Source organism: Musca autumnalis, unplaced genomic scaffold, assembly GCF_047663935.1.
Source record: "Musca autumnalis isolate F117 unplaced genomic scaffold, ASM4766393v1 scaffold_3, whole genome shotgun sequence".
In the NCBI taxonomy this organism is placed as follows: domain Eukaryota; kingdom Metazoa; phylum Arthropoda; class Insecta; order Diptera; family Muscidae; genus Musca; species Musca autumnalis.
This window is the reverse complement of record NW_027411866.1, coordinates 149630619-149645122: the sequence shown is the minus strand read 5'-3', so window position 1 is coordinate 149645122 and position 14504 is coordinate 149630619. Positions and strand designations below refer to the sequence as shown.

At 37.3% G+C, this 14504-nt stretch overlaps 1 protein-coding gene across 1 annotated transcript; it reads right to left on the bottom strand.

Moving 5' to 3' along the window:
- Positions 1-1051: 1051 nt before the first annotated feature.
- On the bottom strand, positions 1052-2417 carry LOC141396395 (chymotrypsin-2-like). Its single transcript, XM_073971833.1, has 4 exons — positions 2096-2417; positions 1763-2036; positions 1413-1584; positions 1052-1345 (listed from the first exon to the last, which is right to left on the bottom strand). Exons 1-4 carry the CDS (start codon positions 2323-2325, stop codon positions 1170-1172), a joined length of 852 nt encoding a protein of 283 aa, XP_073827934.1. The 5' UTR covers positions 2326-2417; the 3' UTR covers positions 1052-1169.
- Between the last annotated feature and the right edge of the window lie 12087 nt (positions 2418-14504).

Sequence of the window (14504 nt, the reverse complement as noted above, 5' to 3'; positions counted from 1 at the left end):
TTTTTGGTCATCAGGATAGAACAGTCGCTATGTTTTCGCGAATTTTTGAGATATTAACGCCGAATTTTCTTTCAGTCGATAAAGCAAGGCTTTCTAATAATTTTTATCAAAGAAAACTTATAAATCATTCCGCGGGCACCGAAATAACAGCGTTAAAGGGTTTAAATTGGTAGATATTTAAAACATCTCCCTGTCGAAGATACTGGAAATATAGACCGATGCTGTTCATTGTAATCATGTTTACAGCGATATTATGTTTCCTCTAATACTGGTCCAAAAGTTGTACGATGACCTACTGAAATGACTAGTGGGCGCGATATCTATCGAAAAGATATGACCACAAAATAAGATTGACTTCAACAATGGTCTATTTCGGTCCATTCCTTTATGTACCTCCTCCGCAACACTTTTGAAATTTAATCCTAATCCAAATTTTTTTCGGCAAGTTCAAATATCCAAAAAGGGCCACACAATTCTGAAAAGACCCTAAATACATTCGATCGGTCCGTAGATAAAAGTTTCAATCCACATATGCTGAGGGCATGGTACAATAATGATTGACGTTTGAAAAATATTTCATCCAATGTTTTTTGTTGTCAAATAAAAAAAATTCCCAGTGACAGGAGCTTGGTAGTAGTTTGAGCGAATTTAGTTTCGAGTCGTCTTAGAGAAACAGGTCATAAGTGATGAGTATGGTGGCACAAAGCGCGTGTGTCCGACAACAAATCCTAGGTTTGTGTGTTCAACGCTCCCGTCGGCACGTGAGTTTTTTGTTAACAACATAAAAAACAGATGGAGGTGCACATGTAAGCGTTTAAACAACGCTTGATGTTCGTACGCGAAGCATAGTGTTGTGTGTTCGGCTACAAATCAGAAGTTCGCATGATCAAATCCAGCAGAGAGCAAAATAAAATAAAAAGGAGAAAAGTTCGATGACAGAGAAGCCACTCCACAGTCTGATGAGCCACTACCGAAGGTGATTATGTGGGTTCGAATCTTCCAAATCTGCAAAAATCATCGGTCAATAAGCTCGATTCCAACGAGAAATTAATTAAAATTGACATTCTTCTGACTAATAGTCAACATTTTCAGAAACATTTATTAGTTTTTCAAATTCGTTTTAAAGTTTATAGTTTTTTTTTAACTAGTTAATATAGCAACAGAAAAAATTAAACTAAATGATTAGAAACTAAGACACAAATTAAACCAATTCTCATACTGCAAAATTCAACGGCTTTGCCATGATTTGCCTCGATCCAGTCTAAATAGGAATATACATCTGTGTAAACTGAGGGCACTTTACGAGCACAGCCAAATCCATAAGAAACTATGCCGGCAACAACATCTAAACAGTTAATAATAAATATGCCACATTTGTTATAGATAAGTCTGTATGAAATAGCTTATTTTACCATTACAAATTAGCGGGCCACCAGAGTCACCATTACATGAATCCCTTTCCGAATGTTCCATGTCTCCAGCACAAATTTTCTTTTCACCAAAATCAGGGAATTTCTTTTTGCAATGAGAAGTATCGTAGATTGTAAGATTAACATACAAAACTTCATTGGGGAATGGTCCTTTCTAGAAGGAAAGGTATTGATTGAATAACTTTTTAATATATTTTTGAAGGCTTGCCATGGGAAATGCACGCAGTTTTTCCAAAGGAAAGGGACCGTTATTTTCACACTTAAAGGCAACTCAAGAAGCATGTTGGTATTGAATTCTAGTGTGAATGCTTTATTTTTTATCCCCTACTCACCTCATACATTCTTCCCCAACCGACAACCGTACATTTTGAGTGGGTTATTGGTTTGCTGTTGGGTAGACTAATTTTTTCCGCCAATGTACCATCTAAGAGAATTTCATCCTCCAACTTAACAATACCAATATCATTGTGAAAAAATACAGAGCTATAATCTGGATGGATTATAACATCACTGACCGAAAGAATTTGGCTTTGTGGGCTTTTATACAGACGTTTTGGTGTCTTGGCCACAACTTCTAAACCGGAGGGACGGGTAGTTCGCTTATGCCTTGAATAAACAGTAGTAAATAAGGAAATTGTGATGAATCTATTGCATATAACACTCACGTTTTCAAACAGTGAGCCGCTGTTAGAATAATCCTTGGTGTTAAAATTGAGCCTCCACACAGATGCCCATAGCCAAAGTGTTCTTTTAAAATGAAACTGAATCTGTTCCTCTTTCTAATCGACACAACATGCTTAGCTAATGTATGTTCAGTTGGACGATAACCGCCTGTTATTCGATAAAATGAATCATCGCTTCTGTTTTCAAGGGAGCTGCTCAGATTTTTTCTCATGTGTTTATCACTTTCACCGGTTGTATTTGAAATAGTTTTTGCCTTTGAAAAATCCACGAAACTTAATAAACAAAAATACAAAATAATTTTGAAAATTACTGACATTTTAACAATTTGAAATTCAAACATGGTGTAGAGTTACAATAGGCAATTTTCCTTGTGCCAAAATTCAATTTGGCTATAAGAGAGAGAGAGAGAGAGTGTTGAGAGCTAAGGGCATGGTACCATAGGTAAAGAGTTCTCATAGGCATTAAACCAGGCCTGCTCAGACACATACAAACACATTTTGTAATTGTGTTGGTTTTGAAATACACAAATTTAAATTTTCCTTTGTCTCTCTGTATACTGTGAGAAATATCGTAACAGTTTTTTTTTTATTTTATATTTCAAAATATAGAGTAGAATAATTATTTTATTTTGACCAAATGTGACTGTTGATGTTATAATTTGTTGCAAATCAAGTTCGTGACAAACCAAACACTCTAATTTGCCGTAAAAATTTTAGGCAAATAAAAATTCGTATTCAGTATCTTCATTCATTTTTTCAGTGTACGCATATAAATTCATAGACAAATTCGAAAACAGAACCTTCCTCATTGAATGTTCAATAGAGACTGATTTTTAATTTTGAAAATATTCAAAACAAAAACAAAAGCTCTCTTTTTAAATTGTGTGTGTGAGAAAATTGACACACACCGACAGCTCAGGTGCGCACCTTGAGCAGGCCTGCATTAAACTGATCGAATTGAAGATTGTCACTAGGAAAATTGTTTAATGTAAATATGGACATGGAAATTGTTATTAACAGTCCCAGTGAGCCCTTGTTGAGGGCCTTGTACTGCAATCAAATAAAAATGTTCGTAATAGCTTCAAAAGCTATACAGCATAGAAATATGGTAAACAGACCCTTAGGACATGTTTATAGTATTATAGCCTTTTGCAGGGTTAACCTTCCTAATGAGTATTTGTTTGACATATAAGCAATGGAATTGACATTTAAAACCCAGTGGGTTTGTTAAATCCGGTTATATGTAAACGCACTATTACTCGAAGTTCGTTCCAATTTAAAGGCCTGCGTACATAAGCTGCCTTGCCTGCTTACCTTGCTTACTTCTGATAAAAGAATAAAAAAGAAAAGGGCAACCCAGTCCGAAATTTGCTCGGCCTTCTTTATTCTTTTATTTTTATTATGTCAGAAATGAAGTAGGAAAGCGAGGCAACCAGGCGAGGCAGCTTATGTACCCAGGCCTTTACTTCCACCCTTTTAGAAAGTCTGAGTTTATTTTGTTCCCACGAAAACAATTCTACTCCCATTCCCTTACACTGTAACTGTGATCTATCCTCGTCTAGAATATTACTAGCCCTACTCATTCATTGCAATTCGCTGCATGACATTTATTTTGGTGGCATGTGGTTTTATATCTTTTGTGTTCTGTGTCCTTTTTGTGGTTTGCAAATATGTCCGTTTGTCATTTCTTCTCAGTGGTCAAGCTTAAACATGTTAAGGACACTCACTTCAAATGAAATGATTGTCGCCAACAGTTATCAACCAAAAATATAATAACGTGTAACATAAAAGTCTGAAACATCGAAACAACAACAAATCTTTTGCATGTAAACTGTACACAAATTTCGTATTAAATTGAAAGAAAATAGTTCGTAGAAACAAGAACAGATAAAAAAGTATCAGTCGGCAATATCGACAGAGATTTACCCTCAACCTATGTCAATTGAAGGATTGGTTGCCTTGCTTTCCTATTTCATTTCTGACATAATAAAAATAAAAGAATAAAGAAGGCCGAGCAAATTTCAGACTGCGTTGCCCTTTTCTTTTTTATTCTTTTATCAGAAGCAAGCAAAGTAAGCAGGCGAGGCAGCTTATGTACGCAGGCCTTTATTCCTTTAAATAGTTATCCCACCCACAAGCCATTTTAGTTGGTGATAGAAGAATTTTGAGATTTTGGACCGTTACATCGGGATGCATAGAGTTTGCCTCGAAATAACATAAGATCGCTATAAACAAGCCCGCAAGGAGTACCCTCGGTAAAAATTTCAGATACAGCTCGTGGTCCATACGACGTCAATATGCACCGTCAGCGCATATTGGCCCGTAGATCTTTCGCTTGCGTAAGTACCCACGTGGGTGACGTAGGGGATGAGAGATACCAAGGAACGGTCCTGACCGGCTTTAACATGACAAAGTCCAGGATTTATCTTGGGCCCTCTCTCATCTCAAGCGGACACTGACCTCCCCGTGGTGTCACCTGGGGAGCTGCCTTTAACACCCGTAAAAGAACATTAAAAACTTGGGTTTGGACACCTCCCCTAGAAAAAGCAGCCTACTATGAAAAAAAAAACAAAAGAAAAGAAAAACAAATCCCTCTAAAGTTGACGACCACCGCAAACGTTTTAAGGACCATGATCTGCGAATCTGCACGTGGAATGTTCGCACACTTTATAGAGAAGGTGTTTACGCATTGGCAGATGTACTTGAAAAGTACAAGGCCGACATTACTGCCATACAGAAAATACGATGGAAAGGAAAAGGTGTCACAAAAACACCTAAAAGTGACGTACTGTATTATAGCTGCCATGACATAAAGCATGAGTGAGAGGAGGTTAAAACATCCGACCAACTACAAATCCGCAACCAAGCGGCAGCGGCAAAAAACATGGTAGTTAGCAGCACCAGATTTAGGCATCTCGACATCCATAAGGGCACCTGGCTGTCTCCAGATCAGAAAACAAGAAATCAAATTGATCACGTTGTGATAGATGGAAGACATTCATCAAGCGTGTTGGATGTGCGCTCGTTCCGAGGAGCAAACATAGACCCGGACCACTACCTACTTTCTGTAAGGTACGCACCCGGTTAAACGTAGCAAACAAAGTACGAACAGACACAACACGAAAGTTAGACATCGGTAAGCTGCAATCACAACAGATAGCCACAGCATATTCCACTCAACTAGCCCAATTGCTTAATCAAAGCACTCCTCATCCCGATAATATATCAACGCAATGACAAAGTATTTGCCCACTCCATGCAAACAGCCGAAAAATCCATACTTGGATACCAGAGACCTCCACCAAGGAATCCATGGTATGATCAGGAGTGTCGTGCTGCTACCGAAGAGAAAAATGCGGCATATAGGGCTACTTTACAATCCGTAGCAACGCGTAGCGTAGCGCACGAGAGAGATATCGGGAGAAAAGGAGAGAGGAGAAACGTTTTTTCCGCAGAAAAAAGAGAGAGATGGAAAAGCGAGAATGTGGAAAAATCGAGATGTACAGGAACCAGAATGAAGTCCGAAAATTCTACCAAAGGGTGAAGCATCAAACTGATGGCTTTGGTACTGGCGCCCCCTCCTGTAGGGACCAGCAAGGTAATTTGGTAACTGATACAGATAGTGTGCTCAGGATATGGAAAGAGCATTTTTCATACCTGTTGTTATCCAGCGAAGACGACGAAGATACCACAGATCCAATCCCAGAAGATGGTATTGAATGTATACAGCCCAGCCATGATGAGGTAAAGACAGCAATAAACCGGCTGAAGAATAATAAGGCAGCAGGAGCCGATGGCTTACTAGCCGAGCTGTTCAAAACCGGAGGCGACACGCTGATAACGTGTAATTATCAGCTAGTTAGCACCATCTGGCAGGAAGAACGAGTACCCGACGATTGGAACCTGAGTATCCTGTGCCCCGTCCATAAGAAAGGAGATAAGATTGTATGCTCTAAACATAGGGGCATACGTATATTTCTGATTGCCTACAAGATCGTGTCAGGGATATTGTGCGAACGACGAAAGCCTATGATCAACGAGATAATTGGGTCTGGCAAGTCCATTATTGACCAGATATGTACCCTGCGGCAAATCCTGGAGAAGACCCAAGAGATGCAGATCTACACCTACCATCTTTTTGTCGATTATAAAGCAGCCTTCGACAGCCCACTACGTTCAAAGGTATTCCAGGCCATGTCTGAATTTGGTATCCCCGCAAAGCTCATTCGGCCTTGTAAAATGACTTTAACTGACACGAGATCCTCATTTAAAATAGGAAAGAACCTCTCCGAAGAATTTTGTACCAAAAGAGGTTTCAGGCAAGGAGACAGCCTCTCGTGTGATCTCTTCAACATCCTGCTGGAAAAGGTTATTCGAGAGACAAACGTCAAAAGAAGTGGCACAATCTACACCAATAGCCACATGTTACTTGCTTATGCTGATGATATAGACATCATGGGGCGATCAGTAAAAGAAGCAACTGATACCTTTATGAAGGTCGATTAGAATCTGCTAAGGTGGGTATGGCGGTAAACGGCGGGAAGACTAAGTTGATGGTGTCGACGCGCAACGCGTTCATAGAGGCCAACTGTTGACGTTGGTTCCTATAATTTTGAGGTAATAAAAGACTTCGTCTACCTCGGCACCGCCGTAAACACAACTAACGACATCAGTTGTGAAATAAAAAGAAGAATTGTATTGGCTAACAGCTGCTACTTTGGCTTAAGTAAGCAGTTTAAAAACAAAGCCACATTTCGTCAAACAAAAATAACGCTTTACAAAACACTGATACTACCTTTGCTGATGTATGGTTCCGAAGCCTGGGTACTTGCGCAAGCAGACATGGCAGTGCTTGGTGTGTTTGAGAGAAAAATTCTTCGAAAGATCTACGACCAACCTGCGTTGACAGTGAATGTCGACGTCGCATGGACCACGAGCTGTATCTGCTATACAACGACATCAATGTAGTTAAATGTATTAAGATGCAACGTTTGCGTTGGCTAGGCCATATCATAAGAATGAGCGATGATGAACCCGCTATAAAGGCGTATAAATATGAGCCGCTTGGCGGTGCACGCAGAATTGGCAGGCCAAAGAATAGATGGCGCAAACAAGTGGATGAAGAGATGACAAGGCGCGGTATTCCAGAAAGAGAAGCAATAGACAGAGAAATGGAGATCTTTTCTTAGTTCGGCCTATAGAACAAATGTTCTGTAATGGGCCAGCTAAATAAGTAAGTAAGTACCCACGTTTCGGAACCATACATTTGTACGAGTTGTATCGGCGTTTTGTAAACTGTAATTTTTTACGAGATATGGTATTGTTTTTAAACCGCTTACTTAAGACAAAGTAGCATCTGTTAGCCAATAAAATTTTGCTTCTTATTCACAGCAGATGTTGTTTTTTGTGTTTATGGCGAGGTAGACGAAGTCTTTAAATACTGAAAATTATATAACCCAACTATCACATCTGGTCCGAGTTCTATGGACACGGTGTGTTTAAAAAAAAAAAAAAAAAAAAAAAAATATTGCTGCTCTAACAAAAGAGACAAATATTTTTTACCGCGTGCAAGTGACATAACTTCACAGGGACTTCACAACTGTGACCTAGAATGCGGAGTGCTTTCCCCCTATCTCGGTATATTGGCATGTAACAACATCACCGCAACTCCACTGGCAAATCTTAAGTCTTTTAAGAAGTTCTTAAATGTGAAACATATTTTAAATTGAAACATTTACATACGAACATACCAACATATACTTATGTCAATCTTAAATGGAGACAATCATAGGAAATGTAGAGGAAAAATAAACAATTTAGAAAACAATTAGCAAAGAATGTGACATGTTTATTAAAGTGGCAATGACGATGAAAACCTCAAGGAGGAGAAACATTCTAAGCAATCCTGTTATAAATCTTGAGTTCATTGTTCTTGCAGTATGCCTCAGATGAGATTTTGTTGTTGGAACTGTTTACTATTCTTCTATTGGTGTCTAAAGTCATTTGTAAATGAAAAGACACAAAAGTGATTTACAATTTCTCATTGTAAATTTTACACATTCATACATAGACAGATCCTTACATATGTATAAGCGACAGTGTATATAGGAAAGGAGGTCCTTTTAAATAATGGAGTGGGTAATTTAACAATTTTTCTTCAGGCTGCAGATAGCCCTGTTGGACCTAGAAAAAATATTGTGTAACAATTCCAAAAAAATTAAAAAAGAAAGTGATGAAGTTAAGCCAATGGTGGAATACTCCAGACTTAAGCAATCAAAAATTAAAAAAATCACGAGTATGGTGGTTCCTAGAAAAATATTCTTTAAAAAATCCATGAGTATGGTTGGCCCTAGAAAAATATTCTTTAAAAAATCCACGAGTAAGGTTGGTCCTAGAAAAATATTCTTTAAAAAATCCACTAGAAAAATGTTCTTAAAAAATCCACGAGTATGGTTCATCCTAGGAAAATATTCTTTAAAAAATCCACGAGTATGGTTCATCCTAGGAAAATATTCTTTAAAAAATCCACGAGTATGGTTCATCCTAGGAAAATATTCTTTAAAAATCCACGAGTATGGTTCATCCTAGGAACATATTCTTTAAAAAATCCACGAGTATGGTTCATCCTAGGAAAATATTCTTTAAAAAATCCACGAGTATGGTTCATCCTAGGAAAATATTCTTTAAAAATCCACGAGTATGGTTCATCCTAGGAACATATTCTTTAAAAAATCCACGAGTACGGTTCATCCTAGGAAAATATTCTTTAAAAATCCACGAGTATGGTTCATCCTAGGAAAATATTCTTTAAAAAATCCACGAGTATGGTTCATCCTAGGAAAATATTTTTTAAAAAATCCACGAGTATGGTTCATCCTAGGAAAATATTTTTTAAAAAATCCACGAGTATGGTTCATCCTAGGAAAATATTCTTTAAAAAATCCTAGGAAAATATTCTTTAAAAAATCCACGAGTAAGGTCTGCCGGAGTAAAATATTCTTTAAAAAATCCACTAGTAAGGTCTGCCGTAGTAAAATATTCTTTAAAAAATCCACTAGTAAGGTCTGCCGTAGTAAAATATTCTTTAAAAAATCCACGAGTAAGGTTGGTCCTAGAAAAATATTCTTTAACAAATCCACGAGTAAGGTTGGTCCTAGAAAAATATTCTTTAAAAAATCCACGAGTAAGGTTGGTCCTAGGAAAATATTCTTTAAAAAATCCTCGTGTAAGGTTGGTCCTAGAAAAATATTCTTTAAAAAATCCACGAGTAAGGTTGGTCCTAGGAAAATATTCTTTAAAAAATCCTCGTGTAAGGTTGGTCCTAGAAAAATATTCTTTAAAAAATCCACGAGTAAGGTTGGTCCTAAAAAAATATTCTTTAAAAAATCCACGAGTAAGGTTGGTCCTAAAAAAATATTCTTTAAAAAATCCACGAGTAACGTTGGTCCTAGAAAAATATTCTTTAATCAATCCACGAGTAAGGTTGGTCCTAGAAAAATATTCTTTAAAAAATCCACGAGTATGGTTGGTCCTAGAAAAATATTCTGTAAACAATCCACAAGTATGGTTGGTCTTAGAAAAATATTCTTTAAAAAATCCACGAGTGTGGTTTGTCCTAGAAAAATATTCTTTAAAAAATCCACGAGTATGGTGGGTCCTAGAAAAATATTCTTTAAAAAGTCCACGAGTATGGTTGGTCCTAGAAAAATATTCTGTAAAAAATCCACTAGTATGGTGGGTCCTAGAAAAATATTCTTTACAAAATCCACGAGTATGGTTGGTTCTAGAAAAATATTCTTTAAAAAATCCACGAGTATGGTTGGTCCTAGAAAAATATTCTTTAAAAAATCCACGAGCACGGTGGGTCCTAGAAAATATTCTTTAAAAAATCCACGAGTAGGGTTGGTCCTAGAAAAATATTCTTTAAAAAATCCACGGGTATGTGTGGTCCTAGAAAATTATTCTTTAAAAAATCCACGAGTATGGCTCTGTTAACCCTAGAAAAATCCATCCATACAGGAGGAGTATTTGGTCCAAAAATCCATCCATACAGGAGTATGGGTCAGTTGGTCCTAGAAAAATATTCTTAAAAAAAATCCACGATTATGGCCGGCATGGTCCTAGAAAAATGTTCTTTTAAAAATCCACGAGCATGGCTCTGTTGGTCCTAGAAAAGCCCACGATTGTTGGAGAGTAATTCTAAAGATTCTTAGAATCTACATTAATGCCAACCACATCGTATTTTCATATACCACTTCATATGAGTGTATTTGTCTTACATTTGCCTAAACAAATATATTAACAAAATAACGGAAATTGTTATTTTCCACATAAGTCAACAATAAGAATGCGGTCTAAAGTGGTGCGGCAGTGGTGTTGGTGTTACTATTGTTATTTCCGACTTTTGCCATTGTCATTTAAAGGCGTTATTTGCTGTCACATTCAGACGGCATTCCGTTTGTAGAAGACATGTTTATCAGTGTGGTTTTCCACACATATTTCAAGCGTGTGTTTGTATATTCGTGTGAGTCTTTATTTAAACATGTGGAATGTATCATTGTAATCACATTCAAATTTCACACATTCACATACATACATAAATATGTCCTTAATGAACTTAAACGTTGCAGTTCCCGCTGTCGTCACTGCCGCGGCTTATAGATTTATTGCTCAAGATTTTGAAAACTGTCAACGCTTTTGTTGTGCGAACAATAATTGATTGTTGTCCTTTTTCGTGTGGAAATGACTTTTGATTGTTCATTCGAGATTAACGAAAGGATTCAAAATAAATCCTTTAATTTTGTACGATTTATTTGTCAAGGTGTCGGTGGGGTAGGAGATTGATATTATCGCTAGGTTTCCCATTTAATTTGTTTATTTGGAATTTAAAATTAGTACACAATTGAAGATATAATCTGACATATTGGGTCATACAAAAGTAATGAATTTTAAATTGGGGTTAATTGAGAGGGCAAATATTATACAAATTATACACAAGATACATATATGATAAATGGTTTAAAATTTAATATTGAGAAATTGTTATCCTTCATGAGGTGTCAAGACTTTAATTTAATTTACTTTTTTATGGGGGTGTCTATTGTAGTTTCTTCAGGTTTGATTTTAAGTCGTTTTTATATATTGTCAACATATTATAAAATCATTTTAAACAAATTATAAATATGGAATAATAAATTCCTTTTTTTCTCCTTTTATTTATTATGTATTTATTTATTTAAAGATATTTATTATAATTATAAATTATAATAAAGAAAAATTACAAAAAGCACTAGCAATAAAAGCTATCGGCTAAGGTTTTCTCATTTTAGATTCTTCAACCTTTCAATTATGTAAGTCTAAATCATAAACCACACATCTGTCAATTTTAATAAATATTTTTCAAAGCCATAAAATTAAGTAATTTATTGTTTTGTTAAAAAATTCGGTTTTGCAATTTTTGATTTTTTTAGTTTCCTTTTTTCGCTTGTCAACATAAAATAACTGAAACAATAACCACAAAGCTATGGTGCAATATGCTTCTTGTCAAGTTACAAGAAATAAAGTTGTTGTTGAACAAAAAAATACTTGTTTCAAGAAAGTTTTGAAATTGAATTGTTGTCTTTAGGAACAAATACAAAGGACGTGTTTTTGCAAGAAATGGTGGTCACCACAACAATAAAGAAACAATCTCAACACAATTGTAAGAGAAAAACATGTATTCTGTTGTTGTTTGAAATGATATACAGGAAGATATTGTAATGGGTCATTTGGTGATGACATCCAAACTAAAAGAGCCATAAAAACATCATTTTAATTTACCGCATCATGTACCTATAATGTGTACGAACGAATATACATACATACCATTTGACCTATTGAAATAAATATTGTTTGCCAGGAATGATGGAACACCACAGAGAAATCGTCGTTACAATCTATGAAATCAATCAATCAATTGTAGTATAATATACTACACCCATAAAACGTTAACTTCCCGATTTTTAATTAATTTCCCGTGGATCGAAGATTTTTTGCAAGTGAAAAAGGAAAGTCGAAGATTCGAACGCACTCAACCACCATTATGTGACCTGGTTTCGCTGTTGCTAGCAGCTCATCAGACATATCGTCTGTGGAGTGGCTTCTCTGTCATCGAACTTTTAATTTCTCACATGCAATGTGTTTTTTACAGTGATGAATATTATTGTCATTCAACCTGTGTGGATGGAGTTGCGTTAGAGCTTACTCCAGAAACTAAATACATAGGTACAATCATGGACTACCGTATGAACAGGAAGGGAAGCGAAAAAAGAAAGGACTTTTAGGTCTATATTCGTGCAAAAACTCCAACGGGTCGTTGTTCGGACATCCTGTCATCCATATTTGATATTTTATGTTTTATGGTTGGTTGCGAAGTTCAACCATCGGCGTGTGATTTCCAATTGCTTCCAAATCAATAAGTGAATAGAAGTGGATGTTCTTATTCTAACACTGTTTGCTATTTTATACCTGACTCTACCACGGATTTTGCAGTGTACCAACGGAAACTTGTTTACGCCAAAGACTACTTACTTAGCTGGCCCATTATAGAAAATTTGTTCTATAGGCCGAACTAAGAAAAGATCTCCATTTCTCTCTGTCTATTGCTTCTCTTTCTGGAATACCGCGCCTTGTAATCTCTTCATCCACTTGTTTGCGCCATTTATTCTTTGGCCTGCCAATTCTGCGTGCACCGCCAAGCGGCTCATATTTATACGCATTTTTAGCGGGTTCATCATCGCTCATTCTTATGATATGGCCTAGCCAACGCAATCGTTGCATCTCAATACGTTTAACTATATTGATGTCGTTGTATAGCAGATACAGCTCGTGGTTCATGCGTCGTCGATATTCACCGTCAACGTAGATTGGTCCGTAGATCTTTCGAAGAATTTTTCTCTCAAACACACCAAGCACTGCCTTATCTGCTTGCGCAAGTACCCAGGCTTCGGAGCCATACATCAGCACGGATAGTATCAGTGTTTTGTAAAGCGTTATTTCTGTTTGACGAGATGTGGCTTTGTTTTTAAACTGCTTATTTAGGCCAAAGTAGCATCTGTTATCCAATACAATTCTTCTTTTTATTTCACAACTGATGTCGTTAGTTGTGTTTACGGCGGTGCCGAGGTAGACGAAGTCTTTTACTACCTCAAAATTATAGGAACCAACGTCAACAGTTGGCCCGATCTCTATGGACGCATTGCTCGTCGACACCATCAACTTAGTATTCCCGCCGTTTACCGCCAGACCCACTTTAGCAGATTCTCCTTCGACCTTCATAAAGGTATCGGTTACTTCTTTTACTGATCGTCCCATGATGCCTATATCATCGGCATAAGCAAGTAACATGTGGCTATTGGTGTAGATTGTGCCACTTCATTTGACGTTTGCCTCTCGAATAACCTTTTCCAGCAGGATGTTGGAGAGATCACACGAGAGGCTGTGTCCTTGCCTGAAATCTCTTTTGGTACAAAATTCTTCGGAGAGGTTCTTTCCTATTTTAACTGTCAGTTAAAGTCATTTTACAAAGACGAAAGAGCTTTGCGGGGATACCAAATTCAGACATGGCCGGGAATACCTTCGAACGTAGTGGGCTGTCGAAGGCTGCTTTATAATCGACAAAAAGGTGGTAGGTGTCGATCTGCATCTCTTGGGTCTTCTCCAGGATTTGCCGCATGGTAAATATCTGGTCAATGGTGGACTTGCCAGGTCTAAAGCCGCATTGGTATGGCCCAATTATCTCGTTGACCATAGGCTTTAGTCGTTCGCACAATATCCCTGACACGATCTTGTAGGCAATCGGGAGTAGACTTATGCCCCTATAGTTAGAGCATACAGTCTTACCTCCTTTCTTATGGACGCGGCACAGGATACTCAGGTTCCAATCATCGGATACTCGTTCTTTCTGCCAGATGGTGCTAACTAGCTGATGAATACACCTTATCAGCGTGTTGCCTCCGGTTTTGAACAGCTCGGCTGGTAAGCCATCGGGCTGCTGCCTTATTATTCTTCAGCCGGTTTATTTCTGTCTTTACCTCATCTTGGCTGGGCGGTATACATTCAATACCATCTTCTGGAATTGGATCTGTGGTATCTTCGTCATCTTCGCTGGATACCAACAGGTTTGAAAAATGCTCTCTCCATATCCTGAGCACACTATGAGTATCAGTTACCAGATTACCTTGCTGGAGACTCTACAGGAGGAGGTTCCTGTACCAAAGCCATCAGTTTGATGCTTCACTCTTTGGTAGAATTTTCGGACTTCATTCTGGCTCCAGTACATCTCGATTTTTTCACACTCCCGCTTTTTCATCTCTCTCTTTTCCTGCGGAAAAGACGTTTCTCCTCTCTTCTT